Source organism: Rhinolophus hipposideros (assembly GCF_964194185.1).
Source record: "Rhinolophus hipposideros genome assembly, chromosome: X".
NCBI classification, from domain to species: Eukaryota; Metazoa; Chordata; class Mammalia; order Chiroptera; family Rhinolophidae; genus Rhinolophus; species Rhinolophus hipposideros.
In genome coordinates this window covers 80,423,510-80,447,994 of record NC_138046.1, presented here as the reverse complement: position 1 = coordinate 80,447,994, position 24,485 = coordinate 80,423,510, and the positions used below count along the sequence as shown (strand labels likewise).

The 24,485-nt window shown below is 39.7% G+C and overlaps 1 protein-coding gene across 2 annotated transcripts in view; it reads left to right on the top strand.

Annotated features, from left to right (window-relative positions):
• LOC308494672 (vascular endothelial growth factor receptor kdr-like) overlaps nt 1-24,485 on the top strand; it is a 334,242-nt gene that overhangs the window by 121,112 nt on the left and 188,645 nt on the right. For both annotated transcript variants that reach the window (XM_081042530.1, XM_081042529.1), the window contains 6 exons: nt 10,230-10,357; nt 17,127-17,286; nt 18,113-18,249; nt 18,611-18,788; nt 20,933-21,050; nt 22,900-23,072. In XM_081042530.1, coding sequence (XP_080898656.1) covers nt 10,230-10,357; nt 17,127-17,286; nt 18,113-18,249; nt 18,611-18,788; nt 20,933-21,050; nt 22,900-23,072 — 894 coding nt within the window. The remainder of the gene's footprint in view (nt 1-10,229; nt 10,358-17,126; nt 17,287-18,112; nt 18,250-18,610; nt 18,789-20,932; nt 21,051-22,899; nt 23,073-24,485) is intronic.

The following is a 24,485-nucleotide window of genomic DNA, read 5'->3' as shown; positions in this document are numbered from 1 at the left end:
AAATCGGATGATAATCTAATGGGCTTTCCTTTGCAGGTTACCGTCTTCTTTTCCCTGGCTGCCTTGAGGATTCTTTCTTTGGTGTTAATTTTAGACAGCTTGAATACAATGTGTCTTGGAGAAGGCCTGTTGGGATTGAGGTAATTAGGTGTTCTATTTGCTTCTTGGATTCGAGGATCCAGTTCTGTCCACAAATTTGGGAAGTTCTCATTGACAATTTCTTTGAGTATATTCTCTGTTCCCTTCTCTCTTTCGTCTCCTTCTGGTATGCCCATTATTCTTATATTGCTCTTTCAGATGGAGTCAGAAAGTTCTTGTAGAGTTCTTTCATTTCTTTTAAGTCTCAAGTCTCTTTCTTCTTCCATCTGTGTAATTTCCAGGTTTCTATCTTCGATGTCACTGATTCTTTCCTCCATCTGGTCAACTCTACTACCTAAGCTGGTTATTTCATTCTTAATTTCTTCTATTGAGTTCTTAATCTCCAGAAATTCCATTTGGTTCTTTTTTAAAATTTCAATCTCTTTCGTAAAATGCTCGTGTTGTTCTTTGATTGTGTTTCTGAGTTCATTAAATTGCCTTTCTGTGTTTTCTTGCATCTCTTTGAGGTTTTTCAGAACTGCAATCTTGAATTCTCTATCATTTAAGTCACATATTTCCGTATCTTTAAGTTCCTTTTCTGGAGACTTTTCACTTTCTTTCTGAGCTGTCTTGTTGCCTTGGTTATTCATGGCAATTACTGATTTATGATTTCTCTTCCTAGACATCTACAGGAGTGGCTTCTGCAACAGGTTGATAGGAAGAGGTCTCTATGACACAGTAGTGCTATATTTTATCTGCACTTTTCCAGCTTCTCACACAATGTGGGGATTCCCTGGGAGACGGGCCTCTTCTCTGTTAACAGTTCACCTGGGTCATAGGGCGCCACGTTCCTGTGGGGGTGCGGAGAGCTTTTGAAGTTTCAAAGCTCTTTCTGCACCCGATTCAGAGCCCATATGTTTCAGCAGTTCTGTTTACTCCTGCAGGGATCCGCCCAGATAGGTGGGGCCAGGGGCGGGGTGAGTTGTGAGAGGTGGCCCAGAGCAATGGCTGCGACCACCACCACAGCCGGTCCTGCTTCCACAGCTCCCTCCCCTTTGCCCGAACTAGTTGGGGTGCGAATCTGTTTCTGCGGTCCACAGTTCTCAGAACAGCAAAGATCCTGTCCTTGTGATCTCACACTGCTACTTTATCGCTTCTAGCACTGGGCAGATGGGGGCGGGGCGAGCCCTGGGAGGGTAGGGAGGGGCGGCTAGTCTCAGTGCCTAAGGCTTCCGTTCTCTGCTCGGCAGTGAGGGCTTAAACCACAGTTTTCAGCCTTCTTCCCTCAGTCTTTTCTCTGAGGTCTGCCGTGAACGTTGTGTTCAGCCGTGTTCTATGCTGCCCCCTCAGCCCTGTGGGCCGTAAGCGGAGCCCTAGGAGTCCGAGTTCTTCCCTGCCCCGCAGCTGTGGTACTTCCGGGATGCAGCGAGCTCGGAGCACTGAGCTAGGTCTTTGTCCTGCGCCCGAGAGGCTCCGTCCCCGTACTTCTCCCTTCCCTCCTCCCCTGCTTGCGCGATTCGCCCACCTGTAGGTGAATTCAGTAGTGGACCTCTTCGTCTTGCCTGTCTGCTGTGCAGGGAGTCCTTTGTGGAGTTATTGTTGTCCGATTAGTTGTAAATTCCAGGAGAGCTTTACAGAGGCTCACCTCACGCCGCCATTTTGATCCGGAACCCTGGGTCGTCGTGTTTTCATTTTTGGTTGTCTCGAGATGTCTTTTGATTTTTTCTTGATCTCATGGTTGACCCATTCATGTTGTTCAGCTTCCATCAATTTGTGTGTATTCCTGTTTTTTTTTTCCTGTAATTGATTTCTAATTTCATAGCACTGAAGTCAGAGAAGACAATTGATATGATTTCAATTTTCTTAAACTTATGAAGACCTGTTTTGTTGCCTAACATGTGGTCTATCTTAGAAAATGTTCCATGTGTGCTTGAAAAGAACATGTATTCTGCAGCTTTGGGGTGAAATGCTCTGAAAATATCTTTAAATGCAACTGGTCCAATGTGTCATTTAAGGCCATTGTTTACAGATTGATTTACTGTCTGGAAGACCATCCCTTGTTGTCAGAGGAGTGTTGAAATCCCCTTCTATGATAGTGTTACTGTTGATCTCTGTCTTTATGTCAGTCAGTATCTGTTTTATATATTCAGGTGCTCCTATGTTGGGTGCATAGATGTTTACTAGGGTTATGACTTCTTGTCTTATAAATCCCTTTATTATTATGTAGTGCCCATCTTTGTCTTTTAGTATATTCTTTATTTTGAAGTCTATTTTGTCAGTTATAAGCATTGAAACCCCAGCTTTTTTATCATTTCCATTTGCATGAAATGTGTTACTCCAACCCTTCACTTTCAGCCTGTGTGTGTCTTTTGATCTGAGGTGAGTCTCTTGTATACAGCATATACAAGGGTCTTGCTTCCTTATCCACTCAGCCACCCTATGTCTTTTGATTGGAACATTTAAGTCATTTACATTTAAAGTGGGGATAAGGAGAAAGGTGAAGGGATTAGGTAACAGTTGGTAACCACAAGATGGCCTCAGGGATTTTGTAAATTAATTTGGGGAACGTAATCAATAATGTTGTAAAGATTTTGTTGGATATCCAATGAAAACCTGTCCCATTTGGGAGACCACCTCAGGGATACTGTAGATGCCTGATCATGGCACAGTACACCAGAAGCTAAACAATAATGAATGCCAACTATAATTTTATATATATAATGTGATGGCTCGGTGTGAGGGTGGAGGGATAGTGGATGGGAGGTTGTGGGTTCACAGTGTGAGGGATATAAATGATGAACGTCTAAGTATTACCTTGGCTTGTACACCTGAAACTAATAAATTAAAAAAAAATAAAGTGATTATTGATAGGTACATAATTATTGCCATTTTTTAAATTTGTAGTTAGATTGTTTTCATCTTTCTTCTGTTTACAGAAGGCCTTTTAATATTTCCTGCAGTGCTGGCTTGGTGGTAATAAATTCCTTTAGCTTATTCTTTTCTGGGAAGCTCTTTATCTCTCCATCAACTTTAAATGATAGCCTTGCTGGATAAAGCAATCTAGGTTGTCAGCCTTTGTTTTCCATCACTTTGATTATCTCCTGCCACTCCCTCCTGGCCTGCAATGTTTCTGTAGAAAAGTCATTTGATAGTCTTATGGCAGTTCCCTTATATGTAACCCTCGGTCTTTCTCTTGCTGCTTTTAGGATTCTCTCTTTATCTTTAAACTTTGCCATTGTAACTGTAATGTGTCTTGGTTTGGACCTGTTTGGGTTTATCCTGGTTTGAAGTCTCTGTACTTCCTGGGGTTGTATGTTGATTTCCTTCATCAGGTTAGGGAATTTTTCAGACATTATTAGTTCGAATATGTTGTCAATCCTTTGCTTCCTCTCTTCACCTTCTGGTATTCCTATGATGCGCATGTTGTTGCGCTTGATGTTATCCCAGAGGTCTCTTAAACCATCTTCGTTGTTTTTTATTATTTTTTCTTTCTGTTGTTCTGTTTGGGTGATCTCTGCTAACTTGTCTTCTAAGTTGTAGATTCGATCCTCTGCCTCATCTAACCTGCTGTTAATTCCTTCAAGTGTGTTCTTTATTTCAGTTACTGCATTCTTTTGTTCTAAATGGTTTTTCTTTATGATTTCTCTATCCTTCTTTACGTTGTCACTAAGCTCCTTAACCTTCCTAATCATCATTGTTCTGAGCTCTGTCTCTGATAGGTTGATAACCTCTATTTCATTTGGTTCCAATTCTGGAAGTTTCTTTTGTTCTTTTATTTGGGACATGTTTCTTTGTCTCCCCATTATGGCTGACTCTCTGTTTGCTTCAATGGATTAGGTAGATCCCCTAAGTTTCTTGGTTTTTGCTGGGTTATCTTATGTAGTAAGTGTCCTTTACATTTGACTTTCACCAGTTCCCTATTTTCCTGTGCGTGTTCTCCAAAGATGACCCTTGTGTTGTGTACATTGTCCTGTTAATGTTGGTCTTTAATTGTTTTTGGCTTGTCAGTAGGTGGGATTGACTCCTAGGCTGACTAGTTGTGAGACTTGGCTCTGCCCACAGTGGATGTTCTGCTGCGTGAGGGTTGACCACTCAAATGAGGCTTGGCCCCTATGAACTCTTGTGCCTGTAGAGAATTCCCTCTGGATGTGTCACTTGTAGGTCAAACCCAGTAATACTCTGGTTTGGTCTCGAGTTGGCCTCTAGGTGTGTTGAATTTTGTGCCTCTTGAGCTGGGCCCTGGTGTAGGGCAGTTTCAGAACAAAACAAATCACCAAGCCCAACAACAACAACAAAGAAGAAAACAAATACACTCACATGTAAAAACAACCGATAACCCACACTTAACACAGGCAAAAATATCAACAATACAAAAACAAAACAAAACAAAAAAGCAGTGCCAGTCTTGGCTTAAGCCCACCAAGTAATCTCCAGGTTGTCCTCTGCTATACCAAAGAGTCCTCTTTGTCTTGTGCAGGCAGAGCTAGTCACCTGGTGCCCAGAGTGACCCTGGGACTGCACTTCTAGATGAGTGGGGGTATGGGGTCAGGATGGTAGTTTTTACAAAGTCACTGCAGTTTCTGCTCTTGCCTGCAGATATGCGCAGTGAGAGTAACACAGCCAGCCCTGTGCCCATGTCTCCTGAGTCTTAGGGCACTTCTTCCTTGTGTGTGTGTGTGTGTGTGTGTGTGTGTGTGTGTGTGTGTGTGTGTGTAGGGTGGGTGGTTTCTGAGCTGCTGAAAGCCCAGAGCTGCGCCTGCCACCTGCTGCTGACCCCTGGGTGTATCTCCACGCTTGTAATTGCCCTTCCCTAGGCAGGCCACAAAAGGTGGGGCCTGGAGATGGAGGAGTCTTCTCTCTCCCAGCCCAGCAGTGTCACACTCTTCCCAGCCTCTTCTCTGGGTCAGAGCTGCAAGCTGGGTCTTTCCTATCCTGAGTGTTATGGCTCCTCTGTAATCTGACACTACTCCTCAGTTCAGGGGCCAGCTTGTGTCTTTGGAAGGACAGGAGGTAGGATTGGGAGAATGGGGGCAAGGGCCCAGGTATGGTGTTTAAGTCCTTTGTCCAACCTAGGGCCCAGCTGGACGTCTCAACTGAGGTTACTGCCTCAAATGCTGGATACGCTGCTCTCTGGGCAGGAGAGATCAGCTGTGGGATGCAGGGAGAGAGCCTACCTCTTGGCTCTTGTGGTCTCTGTTCTGTCCTGGGATCTCCCGCGTTTCCACCGCTGATGAGGCCACATCTCCACTCGGCTCCCTTCCCTCTTCCCCTGCTCGCCCAGTTTGCCCACCTTCAAGTAATCATTGTAAGAGTCTCTTAGCTGTTATGTGTGATGAGCAGAGAGTCCTTTGATGGGTTATAGATGTTTGTGGTATATCCTGGAAGAGAACTCAAGAAGACCACCTTGCTGCTGCCATTTTTATGGCGTCACTCATGCATTCTCAGATTATGAATGGATTTATGTTTTGGGGTGAGATGAAGCTGGGACTTTGGGGTTCAAACAAACAAGCAAAGAGAACTGAGGTGGAATGGAGTAGAAAGGAATGGATTGGGGTATGAGGGAGACAGGTTTGACGAGCAGAGCATCTCTATGTCTCAGAAGCAGGTTCTGAACTTTTCATCATGAGAGAAAGCAAATGAGAATCTTCCAATATTTAATGTGACCAAACAGTTGTATGGGTTCACATCCATTTTTAAAAATTTCTCCTTTGTAGAGTATTGCTATGAAAAAAATTAGAAGGAAGGAAAATAATTTATTGAGCAACCAGTATATGCCAAGTACCTGCATATATGAGTATGTTATCTTATTTAATTCTCACTGTGACTCTGTGGGTAGATAGTAATTTCCCCAGTTTGGAGATTAAGGCACAGGAGCAATTAATAAGAAAAGATACTAGAATTGGGAGCCTGAAGAGTGATGGAAAATTGATTTATAAAATGTGAAGTCAGTTTGCAAGTGAGGGCCTTAAGGATTCTGCTTCCCAACTTCCATAAGTAAGGTACTGGAGCTGGAGAGAGTATTGTGGTTCCAAGTCTCCTTGATGGTAAATTACTGAAGTCTAACTAGGCCTCCAGTCTATTTCTTTGGGCCCTTAATTTGAATATCTATACTTTTGCCTTGTTCCTGTATGAAAGGCATATCATTTATCTTCTAGGGGCCTCAATTTACTCATTTGGAAATACCTCTACTACTGGCACTGTTTGTTGTAATACTTCCTACAACCTTATATCAGTAGTAATTTTCACTCACTCAACAAATATTTATTGTCCACCATATGCCATAAACTGTAGTAGGTACTGATAGTAATTGTGGCAGTAGTTGGCCATGTCTTATTCTGAGAGCAACTGTTCTGTATGCTGACTGTAACTGTGGATTCTCTGGTCTCCTTGTCTCCCCACCATAGATTTTTCTGCACTTTGAAAACATGAGCTGTTAGGGGAGACTGTCCCTACTTCATGTGGGACCTGTTGTCTGGGGTTACCAATTGCAGAGTTTTTTTGAGGGATCCCACCCTTTTTTTGGCCAGCACCCCCCAACTCCATACAAGTTGCTCTCATAGAAGCTGATCAACGAGGCAAGTGGATCTATAGTTTAATTCAACAAAGATCTATCAAAAATTCCCCACAGTAGACTTGTAGATAAAGCAAAATGTTAGAGCTGAGGGATTTTAGAAATCTCATCCAAGCTTCCAAGTTTGCTTTGGTTAACCAATAACCCCCTCCATTAGGGCATTTCCAAAAATGAAGAGATGTGGCTCCCAGTCCTTGGGTATTGAAACTAAAGTCAGAGGGTAGAGGGCTTGAGAGCACTACAGAAAGTCAAATTTTATGAAGACTGTAGCCATAATGAGTCTAAGCCCAGATTTCTTTCATCTCCTGCTGTGATTCTCCTAAGTCATTTTCTGAGGATAGTTTGGAAAGAGTCCAAGTGTCTCTTTGTTTTACTTTCGGCTATTAGATATTGGACTGCAGGAGCAGAAAGATCACTTTAGACAAAAGTAAGTACTTCTATGATTTTTAAATTAAATTATAGTTGACATAAAATATTAGTTTCAGGTAAAAATACATAGTGATTCAACATTTATATTTCTTACGATGTAATCACAATAAATCTAGTAACCACCTGTCAATAATGCAAAGTTATTATGATAATATTGAGTATTTTCCCTATGCTGGACATTACATCCCTGCGACTTTATTTTATTTATTTATTTATTTTTTATAACTGGCACTTTGTACCTCTAATTTCCCTTCACCATTTCCATGTATCTCCCCATCCTCCTCCCCTCTGGCAATCTTCAGTTTGTATCTATTAGTCTGTTTCCATTTTGTTTTATTTGTTCATTTGTTTTGTTTTCTTAGATTAAGTAAAATCATATGGTATTTGTCTTTCTCTGTGTGATTTATTACACTTCGCATCATATCTTCTAGGCCCACCCATGTTTTCACAAATGGCAAGATTTCATTCCTTTTTTATCTATTGTATATATAGTTTGCCCATTCATCTATTGATGCACACCTAGGTTGATTCCATATCTTAGCAGTTGTAAATAATGCTGCCATAAACATAAGAGTGCATATATCTTTTCGAATTAGCATTCTGGTTCTCTTCAGAATAAATATATCCAGAAGTAGAATTGCTGATACATATGGAGGTTCTATTTTTAATTTTTTGAGCAACCTCCATACTGTTTTCTACAACAGCTGCACCAAGTTACCAACAGTGCATGAGAATTCCCTTTTCTCCACATCCTTACCAACACTTGTTATTTGTTGTCCTTTTGATAATGGATGTTTTGACAAGTGTGATGTGATATCTAGCTGTGATTATGATTTGCATTTTTCTAATGATTAGTAATGTTGAGCATTTTTCCATATATCTGTTGACCATCTCTATGTCCTTGGAGAAATGTCTGTTCAGGTCCTCTACTCATTTTTTAATTGGATTGTTTGTGTTTTTGATGATGAGTTTTATGAGTTCTTTATATATTTTGGATATTAACCCCTATTTGGATATATCAGTTGCAAGTATCCCATTCAGTAAGTTGTCTTTTTACTTTGTTGATTGTTTGCTTCACTGTGCAAAAAATTTTTGGTTTGATGTTTTTGTTTAGTTTTGTTGCCCTTGCCTGTGGATACATATCCTGAAAAATATTGCTAAGACCAGATACTTGGTTGTGATTCGCCCATGTGCACAACTGCAAGGATGCATTACACACATTCTTTGCCATGTTCTCTGGATAAATAGGCACTATCTCCTTGTGGTTGCTGAAATTTCTGTAGCTGATATGATCAGTTACAGGATGAGAGTTTATTTGAGTGATTTACTTCTTCATCTGCTTTTCAAAACCCTTTGATTGTTGGATATGGCTCATGCTAGGATCTCTGAAGGTTCCAGAGATGGATGGAGCTTATTAGCATAGATACCACAAGTCTTGGCTCTCCTAACTCTATCTCTGTGATTTATATAATTGCTGAGCCCCAGTTTTCTCATCTTTAAATTGAGGATAATATTACCTATCACTCTGAATTGTCATGATGCTTAATGAAGAGGATAGATGTAACTTGCCTAACACTGTTACATAACAGCAATTTTGTTTTACAATGGCCATTGCTGTTATTATTACTTGAACACAGTTCTCTTGAACACAGTTTGGTGTTCTTTTACTCCCACTCTACTCTAGTAGTCATCACCTACTCCTTTTTGCATCTATTCTGCCTCTAATTATGGACCTTTTTACTCTTCAGTCCTCCCTGAGATAGCACATAATTTTCTCCCTCTTATTACTTCCCCATCCACTTTCCTTCAATTCAAATATTGACTGATTGATTTATACCTATATTTTAGCAGCATAATCTAAAAAATAGGTAAAACCAAAAATAAATGCTAGTATTATGGAGAGGAAGCAAAATCAGTTTCAGACTTGTAGCCTATGTAAGTGAGAGATTTCTGATGCCATTAAAAGACATGGGAAATTAAAGGGGATTTTGGAGGGAACACGATATGTTTTAGATTATGCCACGGAAGGTCAAGTGGTTGTAGCTCAGCTCAAGAGACATCTCTTGACTGCAGATAGACAAATGACTGGATGTTTTGCAGGAGAATTGCTGGAGTATAAATAAAGTCATAAAAAGGATCTCTAGCTGAAGCCATAGAAGGAGCTGAAATTACTGGAGAGCTTGTAGATAAAAAAAAATGGAGAGTTGAAGTATGAACCTACATTAGAGAAAAAGAGAAATTGGAGCTAAGAGGAGAATTTGTAAGCTGTCTTATGCAGTATTTAGTGTTTAAGAAGTACTTGCAAGGATATCTTGAGGAATGACAAAGTACAGAATAAGGACTAATATTAGGTTCCGTTGAAGAGGGAAAACCAAGGAAGCAGGAATATATAGCAACCAAGATTATTTTCAAAGATACACAACTGAAACCTCACTTTCTCCAAGCATTCTCAATTCTCAGATTGACATTCTGCTTACTTATAATGTGAGAAGTGCTTACACTGCAAGTGCCTATTATAAATTTATTGATTGGGTCCAAGATCTCCTGTAAGAAGACAAAGTACATGCAAGCTGAGCATGCTTGTGGTCATTCAAATGCATTTTCATTTATAAAAGGACAGTAGTAATTTGATTTTCATGTGTATGGAGAGATAGTACTCAAATAAATGATCATCATTGGTATACAATTATAATATGCCTAATGTATTAATCACTATAGATATTAGCTCAAATGGTTGTGACATAATCATGTGCAGGGGACCCATATGTTTTAAAGCAGTTTATATGGAAAAGCAGTAGGAAGTTCAGATGATGGAAAGTTTGATGTGTGTCAGAAACACCATTATGTGGATGAGAGATTTGACTTGTACCATGTGGCCCAGTGAGGTTGAACTAATAGAATGGATTTCTCTTACCTTTATGAACAGACTCGTGTACTTTCCTGGTCCTTGTGAAAAAAAAATCTCTGGCCTAGGAGTAAGGAGACCTGTGTTCAAGTTCTGGTTGATTCCCTTATTGAGTCCTTTTCCTTCTCTGAACCTTAGTTTCTTCTAGTACAGAAATAAATGTAATGATCTCTAAGGGTCATATAAAAACTAGGGACTCTAACCTGATGACAATACCAACCCTGGTCTGATTTCTCACCCCGGCAGATGACAAGCAGATCTTTGTGCAGACCTACAGTGATATGCCACTGGTGATCACTGTGTTTACTGGAACCCAGGAGGTGGTTGTGCCATGTCGGGTCACTTCTCCTGATGTCAATGTGAAGCTTCAGTTGGTAAGTTGCATTATCGGGATCTCAGATAGACAAATTGCTGCTATTTAGAGTATGAAATACATAGAGTAGGGGACAGTGTTTCAGTCTCATTTCTGGTACTTGCTCCAGCTATGTTGTGTCTGCTTCTTTGAAGCAGCACATAGAAGCAGATATACTACCATTTTGCCTTGGACCAGTGTCACCACAAGAGGGTTGTACAAAGTAGGGGGAAAGGAGATGGATGCTTAGATGTCCTATAAGGACCAATGTGGACGATATTTAAATGTCCATGTCGAGAGATCTGGGGCCAGAGTGTTTGTTTTTATTAAATAGAGAGAAAATGGTGGATAGTTTTCAGAAATATGTATAAGGAGAAGAGGAGAGGGAGTGGAAACCCACCTGTCTAGCTTGATTAGTTAAATCAATCTTGGTGATAAACGTAGTAACATATGTCCCTTGTAGATCACTTCACAGCTACCAAAGCCCTCAGCATCCATAGTTGTATAACATTACTACAAATTTTAAAATTGATTCATGTATATCACCTTCTTTGAAATGCACATGTACCTGCTCTGTAAAGTGGATAAAACTGGCTTTATTATTTCTATTTTACATTTGAGGGATCTTAGGCTTAGAGAAAAGGAAGAACTTGCTTATGGTCTATAGTTCATAAAGGTAAGAGTCAAAAGTAAAACCCAGGTATTCTGATTCCCTTTCCAGTGTTCATGGCCTCCTTCAGAGTGATAGGCTACCTCTGTTCCTCTCCTGGGTGTGCTGTTCCTTTGCTCCCTAACCCTTTCTCATTTTCTTGTTAGGGAAAAGTTGTGAACCTCCCACAGCAGTAGGCAAAGATCCTCTTATTCTCCTATAAAGGGATTGTTGGCATTTTCCCCAGTGCCTTTTGTCAGTACAGCTGTGAAAGCTGAGAAGTGGGTCAGCCAGGAAATTGTCTGGTAGCAGCAGCTGATGTGGCATAGGAAGATGCATAAGCCCCTTTGGCAGGAGAACATAAGCTCTAAAAAGTTCCACCAGACCTTGGAGTCTGCTAGCTACTCCATGAAGGCCACACTATCTTTTTTGGTAAGCCCTCCTCTTCCCAAGGCTGTCTGCCCCTAAGGTTGTTAGAAAGTCCTTTATATGCTCAGTGAAGGAGTCCTCAGAGCCATGCTGAAGTCCTCTCTCTACTGAGCCACCAGCTCCCACTCTTCCCTGGGACATTCTATCAGCTCTTCTAAAGGGAAAAGGAAGGTACTCCTTGTCTTTAGGACTTGGTCCAAAAAGAAGCAGTGGTATGTGGGGATAGGTGGATCAGGGAGGATGCAGTCTGGAATAGAGTTTATGTGCTTGGCTGGCCACCTCATCCTTCCTCTACCTACTATGTAGGGAAGGTGGCCTGATCCACCCACCAGGCCTCCTTTTCCTCCTCCCCAGGCTAGCCTCCGGTGGGACTTGGAGTCACTGTGTCTCTTTCTTCTGCCAAAAGGAAACACTAGGTGGGGAAGGGACTGAACTGGCTAATTTCAGACATCCTTTTCTAAAATTAAACCTCACTAGTCAGCCAATTTACCTCCAGAGGATGTCCCTGGGTATGGAAGTAGAGATATAACCAGGATTTTCTTTTCTCTAAGGCCTTAGATGCTGTTTTACCTAAGATTTAATTAGAGTAGGCAATCTCATGGTAGCCAGAAAACTCCCCCTTCCACTCAAAGGAGATTCAAAACACCAACCCATAACATTCCACATTCTTTTATAATCGACCGACATTTTCCACAGTTCATGTTAACTTCTTTATTATCTCATTGTATTTTGAAAAAAAAAATCATCTTAACTGCTGTCATTTAAAGAGAGCTATAGGCTGAAGACCCTACGTCAACCCTTAGACACAACTTTCAGCCTGAAGCTTGGCTACTATGATCTGAGAGATGGATAAAAGGGATGCCCCTGAAGAAGGTATAGGAGAGTTTTTGTTTTTTTATCACACTGTAAATACTGTGTTTCCCTGAAAATAAGACTTAGCCAGACAATCAGCTCTAATGTGTCTTTTGGAGCAAAAATTAATATAAGACCTGGTATTACATTATATTATATTGTAGTGTATTATATTATATTATATTATATTATATTATATTATATTATATTATACCTGGTCTTATAGTAAAATAAGACCAGGTAATTTTTGCTCCAAAAGACGCATTAGAGCTGATTGTCTGTCTAGGTCTTATTTTCAGGGAAGCGCGGTAGCTCTTGAGTTGTTCTCTAGAATCAGGTCAGTTTCCTTAAGCCCACTGAAAAGAGAGGAGTTCTGGACTAAGAATGAGGAAACCTGGAATGCGGGTTGGATAATGATCATTAGCCAGGTAGGGGACTGAATGTGGATTATGCCTTTTAAAATGCAATAGGCTGTACAAGTAAAAGTACTGTATAATCATGATCATTAGGATTGAAATGTCACTTCTTGGCTGTGTATTTCTACTTCCTGCTCTGCCACACAAGACCCACATAAGTGTTTGCTTTCTCCTTCTTGCTTTGTCAGTCTCATCATTGGATTTCAGTGATATTCGGAAGGTGGAGGAGAGAGAAGAGTGCCCCTTTTTCTAACGTGTTGCTTCAGCAGAAGTGAGCTTTAGTTAAAAGCAACCCAACAGTGTATTCAAGGGAATTTACCCAATGGTAACAGTAACTAAAGCCAAATTCATGAAGAAGAAAAACACAACTCATCCTGAGGTCAAATTCAATATAATTTGCTTCAGTCCAACACAAGTACCACTTACTCCTTTGTGCCAAGCACTGTCCAAATATAGTAAAAGCAAATGACCATAATGAATTACCATAAACTGAGTGGCTTAAAACTACAGAAATATATTCTCTCATGAGTCTGGAGGCCAGAAGTCTGAAATCAAGGTATTGGCAGGGACATAGTTCCCCTAAAGCCTCTAGGAGAGAATCCTTCTTTGCCATTTCCAGCATCTGGTGGCTCCACACATTCCTTGGCTTGGGGCTACATAACACTGACCTATGGCTCTGTCTTTACGTGGTTTCTCCCTCTGTTTCTCTGTGTGTTTTCTCTTCCTCTGTCTCTTATAAGGACATACATATATCATGGGATTTAGGGCCCAGCCTAATCCAGGATGATCTCATCTCAAGATCCTTAAATTAGTTATATCTGCAAAGATTCCTTTTACAGATATAACCTTTTACAGAAATAACATCTCATTCACAAGTTCAAGTAGATATATCTTTTGGGGGAAATCACTATTCAACCCACTATAGGCCCTTACCAGTGCCAGACACTCCACTGAGAGTTTTACTAGCATGATCTCATTTAATATCCGTAATTGATGTTCTCAGGGTTCAATTATTGCCTACCAAGTAGTGTGGTATCAGTGTGTGTGTGTGTGTGTGTGTGTGTGTGTGTGTGTGTGTGTGTGTGTTGGGAGAAGATTTCACACTGGCCTTAGCAATTTTTTTGACCAAATGCCCTATTAGATACCTGTATGTACCAGAAACAATAGGAGTGCAGAAGAGAAAGAGACTATTTGCCTGAGGCAGTCTTAAGTAAGGAACTGAGCTGGTGACAACTGGGTCCTGATAAATAAGCAGAAACACTATAGGTAGATAATTGGGAAAAGAACACAAATAGAGATATGAAAAAATGAAGGGATAGCTAGTATTATTGGTTGAAAGGGACAGAAATCCAACCAAATCCAACACACTTGAATTGCCTTTGGTAAAATCGAAAGTATATTTCAAAAGGAAGAGTATGGCTAAGCCTCAGAGGCATGTGTTCAGTAACAGCTCCTCTCTCAAATACCACAGACCTGCTTCTTTCATAAAAGGGATGTGCTTATCTACAGTGCAGTAAGTCTTCATTGCCAAAGAAGAACGGAGAAGCATTCCCTCTCTGACAACAAATTAGAAAATTATCAAATTAGAAAATATGGGAAGGGTTTAATTGCCCTACCTAGAATCCTATGCCCACTTCTTGACCAATAACTGTGGCCAGAGAGGCAGGCTTTGTATGAAAATGGCAGCTCCCATACAAACTACATACTTAAAGCACATGTTTGTGTAGTAGGGAGAGGGATGTCAGAACAGGTTAGTAGGAAGGGGTAGAGACAATAATAAGAGGAGGGTCCCATTCTGAGAAATTGTGTTTAATACAGATAAATTAAGTGTCTAATATAGATCTAATTTAGGATGGAAGAGAAGGGGAAGGGCAGAACAGAGAGATTTTTGAATCTAATAGCAGAGATTTTTAACCTTGGCACTACTGAAATGTGGTTTCAGATAGTTCTTTGTTGTAGGGTGGGGGCTATCCTGTCCATTGTGGGATGTTTAACAGCATCCCTTGCCTCTACCCACTAGATGCCAGTAGCAACTCATTCCTCCCTTTGCCAAATGTCCCCTGGGGAGCAAACCCCCTCCCCCATCCTCTTGAGAACCACTGATCTATAAGATTAATTAAGTGAATGAAGTGCTTTCTTAGGACTGAAGCTTTAGTTGATCAAATGGAAAATGAATTAAGACAGAGTTTTCATTTTAGCTCTGCAATCAGATTGTGGAATATTTTAGTATCCCACTGACACTGAGTTTCTGCATAAGCATGTAATAAACTCAAGTTTTTCGACTCTCCTCTATCACTGGATTCAGTTACCTTCTCAGCCATTCTCTTTTTTAAAAAAATTATCCCATGTTATTTGTGTTTTCCTTATCTCAGGCTATTGATTTTTAATTGTTAGGTTCTCTGAGGACCCTAGTGTTTGGTAGTTAAGTACATTTAGGTGATGGTGAAATTACTTTGATACAAGGACTTCTCAAAGGGGTCCAACAAAGATTCTGGTGAAAAGTGATTTTTGAAAAATGCTTTTAAATATTTTGATTTGATTTAATAATTAAGAAGTTAAAAAACATGAAACTAAAAAGAAATGTGGTAAACTTTCAACTCTAAGTTTTGTGTTATTAGACAAAAGATGATGATCTTGTTCTGAGGTTAAGGATAAGAAGGCTCTGAGTAGATTCTGTTGGGTAATAGTAAGAGAACTAAACTGGGAGTCAAAAAGAGATAGAACCTGTGTTGGAAGAGACCTTGGAGTCTAATTTTCTACCTGATACAAAATTTTTTTATAGCATCCCAGACAAATAGTCATCCAGCTCTTGCTTCAAGAGGTCACTATCTTCTGGTTAAGTCAAAATATGCATCAGTCATTTCCACTCACTGGTCATAATTTTACCCTCTGAAGTTATACTCAAGTTTAATTCTTCTCCCAAGTCCCCAAGTAAGAATACTTCATGTACTAGGAAAAGAGCTACCCAACCCCCAACCAATCACCAATCTCCCCTACCACTTCCATCCTAAAATGTTCTCTTTTGTCAGGCTGAAAATGTTCTGTTTCTTAAAGTATTCCTTATAGCACAAGGCTTCCAGAACCTTCATAGTTCTTATCATCCTCTTTTGGTCATGCTTCAATTTGTAAAGATCCTCCTTAAAATATAGGGTCTATTCTCACACACCAATGGACATTAATTGGTATGGTCTTGCTGTGATGGACTTTGGCAAAATACATCAAGTGCCTGGAAAATGTTTGTACTCTTTGACCTAATAATTATGCATCATGTCTGGTGAATAAGCAAAGACTTAAATAGATATATTCATTGTCACATTATTGTAAATAGCAAAACCAAAAATTATTATAACAAACATTTAACAATAAAAGAATGGTTAAATAAATAATAAAATAACCAATATTATACTGCCATTACAATTATGTTTATGAAGAGTTTTTAGTAATATAAGAACATGCTAATGATATAATGTAAAATAGAAAAAAACAGGATAAATTGTATTTACAGTATAAGTACAGCTATGTAACAATGTATACACACATAGAAAAAGGACTATAAGTAAACATGTTTTGTTGTTCCTAGTGGCTGTTTCTGGGTTATAAGTCATTAGTATTTTTCATTATTTTCTTGAATATTTTTGAAAAATGTTCACAATTGGTATGTATTACTTTTTTATTCACCAAAAGAAGATTTAGCAATCCAGGTCTGTTTAGAAAGCACTAGCTGAGAGCAAGCATTCAGTCTATACTGTTTGCAGCTAGAACCCTGGGGCCTTGCACAGAGTAGACACTGTTACATGTTAAATGTTTGATTGAATGAATGAAAATACCAGCTACAAATGGACTTTATGTAGGCCACTAAGTTCATTAAAGTCTTTTTCACATGTCCTTTACTGAGGCAGAAAGAACCACCCACAGTGACAGAGCATCAGTAAATATCAGGCGCTCTGATGAGCAGATGTAGAAACTGGGAACCTGACAGTTCTGGTTCTCTCACGTATCTTAAAAAGAAGGCCATAGTGAATCTTAGTATAGGCTCTAAACAACTCTAATAGAAGAGATCTGAGCCTTGATATTTAATCTAATAATAAGCAATCAGTTGGGAAAGGTATACCCTACAAACCTCATCTGTAAAATGAGAGTAACAGTAATACCTACCTCATAGGGTTGTGAAGATTAAATGAGCTAATACAGTGCCTGACACATGCATAGCAAGTGTTTACTAGTATAATTATTATTTGTTGAATATCTACTCTGAGCCCAGAGCTGTGCTAATCTCTGAGAAGAAAACATCCCAGACTCAATCTGGAGGCAGTTTGGGCCAGAGAGGGGGAGGACAGGCCAATTCTCTCCTATGGCTTCAAAGCAGATAGCTTGGGCATGATACTGAGGACTAGTGAAAACTTTACATTTATGTCTTCCTGTATCCTCTTTTCCTTTCCCCGCAGTTACACTCTGCCACATTCAGCTATGCAAGCCAAAACTGGGATCCCCGGAAAGGCTTCACTGTGACCCGACCTTCCTACCACTTCTACAGCAGCATGCTCCAGTGCATTGCTGAAGTCAATGGGAAGACACACAGGTCATTGTATCTCCCACAGCGTTTGGGTATGTGATCTTGTGCTTTCAGGTTAGGAAATGGGATCCTGCTCCTCTTGAGAATCACTTCCTATTTGTATAAACCTTACTCCAGCTACAATCTCTTCCATATTAATAACCAGGGATTCTAAGCTTTTGTTTTAAGAACTGTATGCATATCAGTAAAAAAAAAAGAAAGAAAGAAAGAAAAAAAAAGAAAAGAAAAGAAAAAAAGGAAAAAAAAAGAGAAAAAAAGCCCAGTTTTGGACTGTTACCAGTTGCCTGATCTGTTGACCCATAAAATTAATGGTTTGGCAGTATCTAGCAATAAATACTCAGCTTTTATAAGTATTTATAAAACTATGAAACGATAGCATATATTGTGGCTACACAATAGACATCTAGGAGCTCTGTGTTAATGCTGCCTTTGTATAGAAGTGAAGATGGGCCTCTAACTCAGGGAAGACCCCTTGCTCAGAGAATTCAGAAAGGTGGCAGAATTAGCCACAGAAGGACTGAATGGCTTGAGATAGTAGAACAAAAATCTTCCTGATGGAGAGGTTATTGAACTGGTTATAAAATTTCCTAAGCAGGATTCTAGAATTCTTTTCACTGAAAAACCTTAAGAACTAGAAAGACAATCCCTGCCACCACCACCAAGCTTCTTGATGTAGTTTATATAAAATCTCATCTAGTGGTTTCTGAATCATGGAACCTTCTGTTTTGGTTTTGAGTCTACATTTCCCAACTAAGAAAGGGAATGAGGAATTGAGAATTCTAAAAAATACTCCATAATCAAGATTTTTTCCCTTGCCTTCTTTGTCAGTATCACCATGACATATGATCTATTTTCCAGAAACCAAGAGAGAAAATATCTCCATCAGATACAACCACCAGAGACTTCTAATGGGAGACACCCTTTTCCTGCAGTGTGTTGCAGAGACCACGTTCAATGGACGAATCAAACTGAACTGGGTGTTTAATCGGCAAGATGTAAGGACACTGTCCCTACTCCAAATATTTACAAATCTGCCCATATCCTCTCTCCCTGCCATTCCCAGTCAGTTCCTACTCTGGGTTAAGAACCAGGCAAAGTGCTAAGCAGATCAACAAAACTGAGTAATAAGCAGCTTCTGCATTTAAGGAGGCCAGTCTTGTGGAGGACTGGCATTTCACTTTGCATCATATCAAACTTCATTAGTTATATATGTGATTTAATAGACGTGCAGGAAAAATGTCAGCTCTTCATAGGGATTTTCTTCAGCTTCCTGGAGAGCTGTGATAAGTTAGGTACCAAAGAGTGCTCAATAATATCAATTGAAATTATATTCCTTTTTTCTTTCCCTCCCCACAGTCCAAGACAATACCCAGGTGTTGTGAAGTGAAAAGGAACTTGTATCAAGGGTCCCCTGTGTACAAAAGCTACAGCAACTTGACCATCTGGAATGTAACTATGGAAGACAAGGGTTTGTACATTTGCAGGGAAGACAACAACAATGCCCTGCAAGCCAACATCACCATCACAGTGTACAGTATGTAAAACTTTCTTTCCTAATTCTTTCTTGAGGACTGGCCTGCCTGCTGTTGTCTCCCTATATACTATGTTTCCCTGAAAATAAGACCTAGCCAGACCATCAGTTTTAATGTGTCTTTTGGAGAAAAAATTAATATAAGACCACATCGTATTTTAATATAATATAAGACTGGGTATATAATATGATATAATACAATATAATATAATGGTATAATATCGGATCTTATTTTAATATAAGACTGGGTCTTATATTAATTTTTTTTAATTAAATTTATTGGGGTGACAATTGTTAGTAAATTTACATAGATTTCAGGTGTACAATTCTGTATTACATCGTCTATAAATCCCATTGTGTGTTCACCACCCAGAGTCAGTTCTCCTTCCATCACCATATATTTGATCCCCTTTACCCTCATCACCCACCCCCCACCCCCTTACCCTCTGGTAACCACTAAATTATTGTCTGTGTCTATGAGTTTTTGTTTCTCATTTGTTTGTCTTATATTAATTTTTGCTCTAAAAGATGCATTGGAGCTGATGGTCCGTCTAGGTCTTAATTTTCAGGAAACACGGTATAAGGAATCATGCAGACATATCTTCATTTTCTCTCCCAGTATTATGGTCTCTAAGGCTTAGAGTCTCAGTGCTTTGGTGTGGAAATCAGAAAAGCTAGCAAATGTCAGGAAGTCCCTTTTTTGGTCTTTCACTCTGCCATGGGGATTGTATGCTGGAGAGCACTGTGATTTAACTCACACACTTTTGCATCTTGTTGACTAGTTAATAGTTGTATGTTTTAAGGACTTGGGGTGAAGTAGCTCATCAGTATTTTGGCCTGTGTAAAGACTAGATTCTTGAATCTTCTATCTCTTTTGCCAATTTGCAGTTTGACCTTGGATAACTTTCTGAGCTTCATTTTTCTCATCTATCATCATCATCATTTTACTCATCGTCATAATATAATGTTTGAGGGTGCTTCTAGCTTGTTTTTCTGATATCAGTGTGACCATAGATTGTCTAGTGGAAAGAATTAAGTGAACTTCAATTTAATCCGATTACCTTGTGTTTGTGAAGTTCCTTTCTTACAAAGACACATACACATACATATGCATGCATACACATATCCTGACACATGCTCACACACATTGATATCTATATCCATCCTAGCACAGTTATATAGATATACCTAATTTTTGCATGTATGCATGAGAACCCTAAGCCACAAATACTAATATCTATCCACACACAAATCCTTAAAAATACAAACACACACATTCTGGGTGTTTTCTGTAGTAAGAAATTAAACCATTTAAGCTCAGTTCAACCCTCTACAGTCTGGTTTGTAAGGTACCTACCTTAGTTCTATCAGCCTCTGGGTTCCATATAGCCACTGATATCAATTGGGCTGCCTTTGGTTTCAAGGAAAAGAAAAACCGACTGAAAATAAGGACAATTATCTCATACAACAAGGAGTCCTGAGGTTTAAGTTCCAGTTCTGATAGACTTAATGGATCGCAGTGTCCTCTAGAAGCCAGGTTCCTTTCCCTGTTTTACTCTGCCACTCTCAGAATCTTCAAAGTGCCCTTCATACCACCACACGCCACAGTCCCAGACCCCATATGCCAATAATAGTGTCTTAGAGACAGGAAAAAGTGAAAATCCCATGACTTGTGTATCTTTTTAAGAGTTTCAAAAATCTTTCCAAGAAGTCCCTAAGCTAATTTACCCTTTTGTTTCATTGTTCAGAAATACATTACCTGTCCATGTTTAAATAATCACCTGGCAAGGAATAAGACCCAGATGATTGGCTTAATTAGGTAGTTCTCAACTCACAGGAAGTATTGGAAATGCATGAGGGCATTTTTTCTTTATCAAAATGACTGAGGGTCACTACTGGCAATGATTGAACAGAGCAAAGATTATAAACAGCCTTCAAATTTTAAAATAGTATTGCACAACACAGAATTATCCCTTACAAAATGCCAACAGTGCTTCCCTCCAATCCACATTGAGCAACACCAGCTTATGACTGTTGAGATTGACCCTCTGAGGCTGGGAAGGATGTGACTGTTAATAGGAAGGGTGAACAAAATTGGGATTCAGTTATACCTTCTTTCTCTGATTCCATCCTTGTTCTACTTCTAGAGAAAGGCTTCCTCAATGTGAGTTACAAGAGAAGACACATTTATGAGGTGACAGCTGGGCAAAGTATGTTCAAAATGGGAGTAAGGGTGGATGCTTTCCCTCGCCCCAATATAACGTGGTAAGTAGAGCATTCTTTCCAGGGTGTCTCTGTTTCCCAGAGTATTTTAACCCCCACCTTTAAGAGCTGCCCCTTCAACACACCCTTACTGAGGGTCAGTCATGTAGCAGAACCTGGGCTCGGTACTGAAGACTCAGAAATATACTCTAACCCTAACCCTATTTTCAGGACACTCACAGCCTCAGAAACTAGTGCTTTATCTCCTCCTCCACAGGTTTCTTTGTTTCCTATTTCCTTTCTTGATCTCTCATATTTTTGGAAAAAAATGTGTTTTCTACTCTGAAAAGAGAGGAGGAGGTATGGATAGGAAGGTAGCCAAAACCACTGTAGAATTCCACAATCTCAGATTTGGAGGGAGTCTGGAAGGTGACCTTACCCAGTCTAATAGCGGTCCTTGAATACCACGATAAGAAGTAATAAGGTAGAAAGAATATGGGCTTTTGAGCCAGACAAACCTGTGTACCAGTTCCAGTTCATCAAGTTACCAACCAAGTTACTTAAATTCTCCGAGCTTCAGTTACTTTATCTGTAAAATCTGGGTGATGATATCCTATGTTATAGAACTGTTCTGAGAAGTAAATGATAAATTGTTGCTGTTGTTGTTATCTGTATTGCTTATTAAGGTATGTCGTAGAGAACCATCAAAGATTCTGGAGTCAGGAGTGATAGATTTGAAGCTAAGCTTTAGGAAGATTAATGTGGCCTTATGTGGTTTGGAAAGGAGAAAGACTGGAAAAATACCTACCAGTTTAGGGGGTTTTAGCAATAGTTAATGTGAGACATAATATGGGCCTGCATAATCTGGAGACAATGGGAATATAAGAAGGGATAGATCAGAGAAACATTGCAGAGGAGAATCTTGAGGATTCAGTATCCAATTAGATATATGAATCAAAACCCAAGGATCTGAAATGCTTCACAGTTTTCAAGATTGGTGGAATATGAGACGGGTGGTGCTTTTAACAGTATGAGCTTCATCAGGATGAAAAGAGGATCATGAAAGAAACACGATGATGAGCTCATTTAGAGATGGTTAATGAATATTTGGAAGTATGGGTCTGAAAGTAGGTGTTGAAGCTGTAAACTGGAGAATGGATAAATGCCCCCAGGCAGAGTGCATAGAGAGAAAAGAGCCCAAAGGTGGAACCCAGGGGAACATTTATATTGGGGGCGGGTTGTTCATAAGCCTTTCTTATCCTACTACTATGAATTACTGATGTTTACACAACATCCTACTTATATTCAGCTCTCTAGCAACTCCTAAAATTTCTTATTCAAAGCCCTTTTTCTCATTTCACTGGTCTGCTGAAATATTTTAAGTGCTTGCTCTGTATGGAGCATATATTTAAGGGGGAAGGAAATAGAAGACAGTCAAGGAAGAAGAGAGCGAAACAATGATTAGAACAGTGTCCCAGAGGCTAAGAGAGGAAGACTTGGTCCCTAAGTCAAACAGTTCAGAAGACCTGAGGGTTAAAATACTGACAGAAAGCCACTGGCTTTCATAAATAAGGCACTGCTGGTGAACTTGGGGAATATGATTTTGAAAGAGTGTCAGGGAGGAAAATCCGAGTTTAAAATCTTAAGGAATGGATGGAAAGGGAAGAAGGGAAAGCATGAGTGAGGGCACTTTCCAAAAGTTTTGAATATTAAGGAAAAAGGAAGACACAAATTCAATCTTTTACTACCAGTGTGGCTGTACTAAGGTACTCCAGCCTGGGAATTGTATGGAAATGATTCCAATGTTTTGCCTTTCCTTGCTGATTATGATGAAGCCTAACCGAAATGCCCCAGAAAGCTGGATGTGCTAGAGGTCAGCACTGTACTAATCATTCTTTGCCATGCCTCACAGGTTCAAAGATGGAAAGCCACTCCCAGTAAACCATACCTTTCAGCCTGATCCTCTTAAGTACAAACTCACAATACTGGAAGTGAATGTAAAGCATGCTGGGAACTACACTTTTGCCCTGAGCAACAACAAGCATGGCCTCTACAAAAATCTAACCATACAACTGATTGTCAATGGTGAGTTTTTGGGATTCAGGAGTCATGTGACTGTTCTGGGTTCCTGTCTCTATTTTGATAGGAAAAAAAAGATTCAAAGTAGGGATATGATAGGAACTACCTCAGGTATGCAGAGACAAGGGATTTGAAGGTGTTTTTTGGTCACCAGGAGTTTGCTGATTAGCCCTCTATGCTGATAAAATTTTCAGAGTACTGATGAATTCATTTCCTGTCATTTTCTGATACCAGAGAAAATGTAATTTGAGGTGAGGAGAGCCAAAACTCCATCTCACCACCCTTTTCTATACATGAAAGGGACTGGAAGGAAAGGATTATATTGTCTTCCATGGCTTATCCTAGATCCACTCCAGCTGATTTCCCTTGAAACTGAACAAAATTATATCATCAGACATTCTGAGCACAGCCACCACTGTCTGCCTCCAATTTTATCTAGCAGCTTGAAAGCCAGGGTGACTTAGCTAGCTTGTCTCTTCCCCCAAACCAATGCTCAATTCTAGTCTCTGTCCCTGCATTGTCTTCCAGCAGAAGAGCTTCCAACCATTATGAGAAGCCTAGTTTACCTTTCACCTATATGTTGGGTTTCTGATAAGGAGGTGGGAAATAGTGGAGTCCATGATAAATAAGAGCCATTCTTGGATAGAATGCTCATTTCTTTTTTCAGCCTTTGCTCATCATAGAGCAGACTAAGAAGGCGAAGCCAGGTGGGTTCTCATTTGGCTCTAGAACTATGCCTCCCCATCCTTTCTTTCTCCACACCAATGCTTTACAGAGGTGTAGGTAGGGGTTGGGGTAGGGGAGAGAAGCTTCCTAGATTATTATCCAGCATCTTTGTGTTATACAACATCTTTGTGTTATCTATGTTATTTGTCCATTCTTGCTTACCTATGAATGTTCCCTGGATTTGTCTGGGCCTTCCAATATCAAAAGAAGTGGGATAATTCGAAAAACTAAAAATAGCTACCACCACTATCTCCACCACTACCACCATTGCCATGGTTAGATAATTTCCAGTATGAAACTGGGATAAGCACTCGGTGGCTTGTTGCCATCCCTGCTGGTCTCCTAGTCAAGGCTTATCACTTGTTAACCGGGCAGTCAGTTAGGCACATAATAAAGGAAAGTTTAGGCTTAGAATCTATTCTCAAACCCAGATTCTCTGACTCAAACTCTTACTGGATTGTGATTCCCTTTGCCTTATGATCCTCTATTTTATCATCTTTTTTAAAAATTTTTTATTTTATTTTTTTAAATTTATTGGGGTGACAATTGTTAGTGAAATAACATAGATTTCAGGTGTATAATTCTGAATTACATCATCTATAAATCCCATTGTGTGTTCACCACCCAGAGTCAGTTCTCCTTCCATCATCATATATTTCATCCCCCTTACCCTCATCTCCCTCCCACCACCCT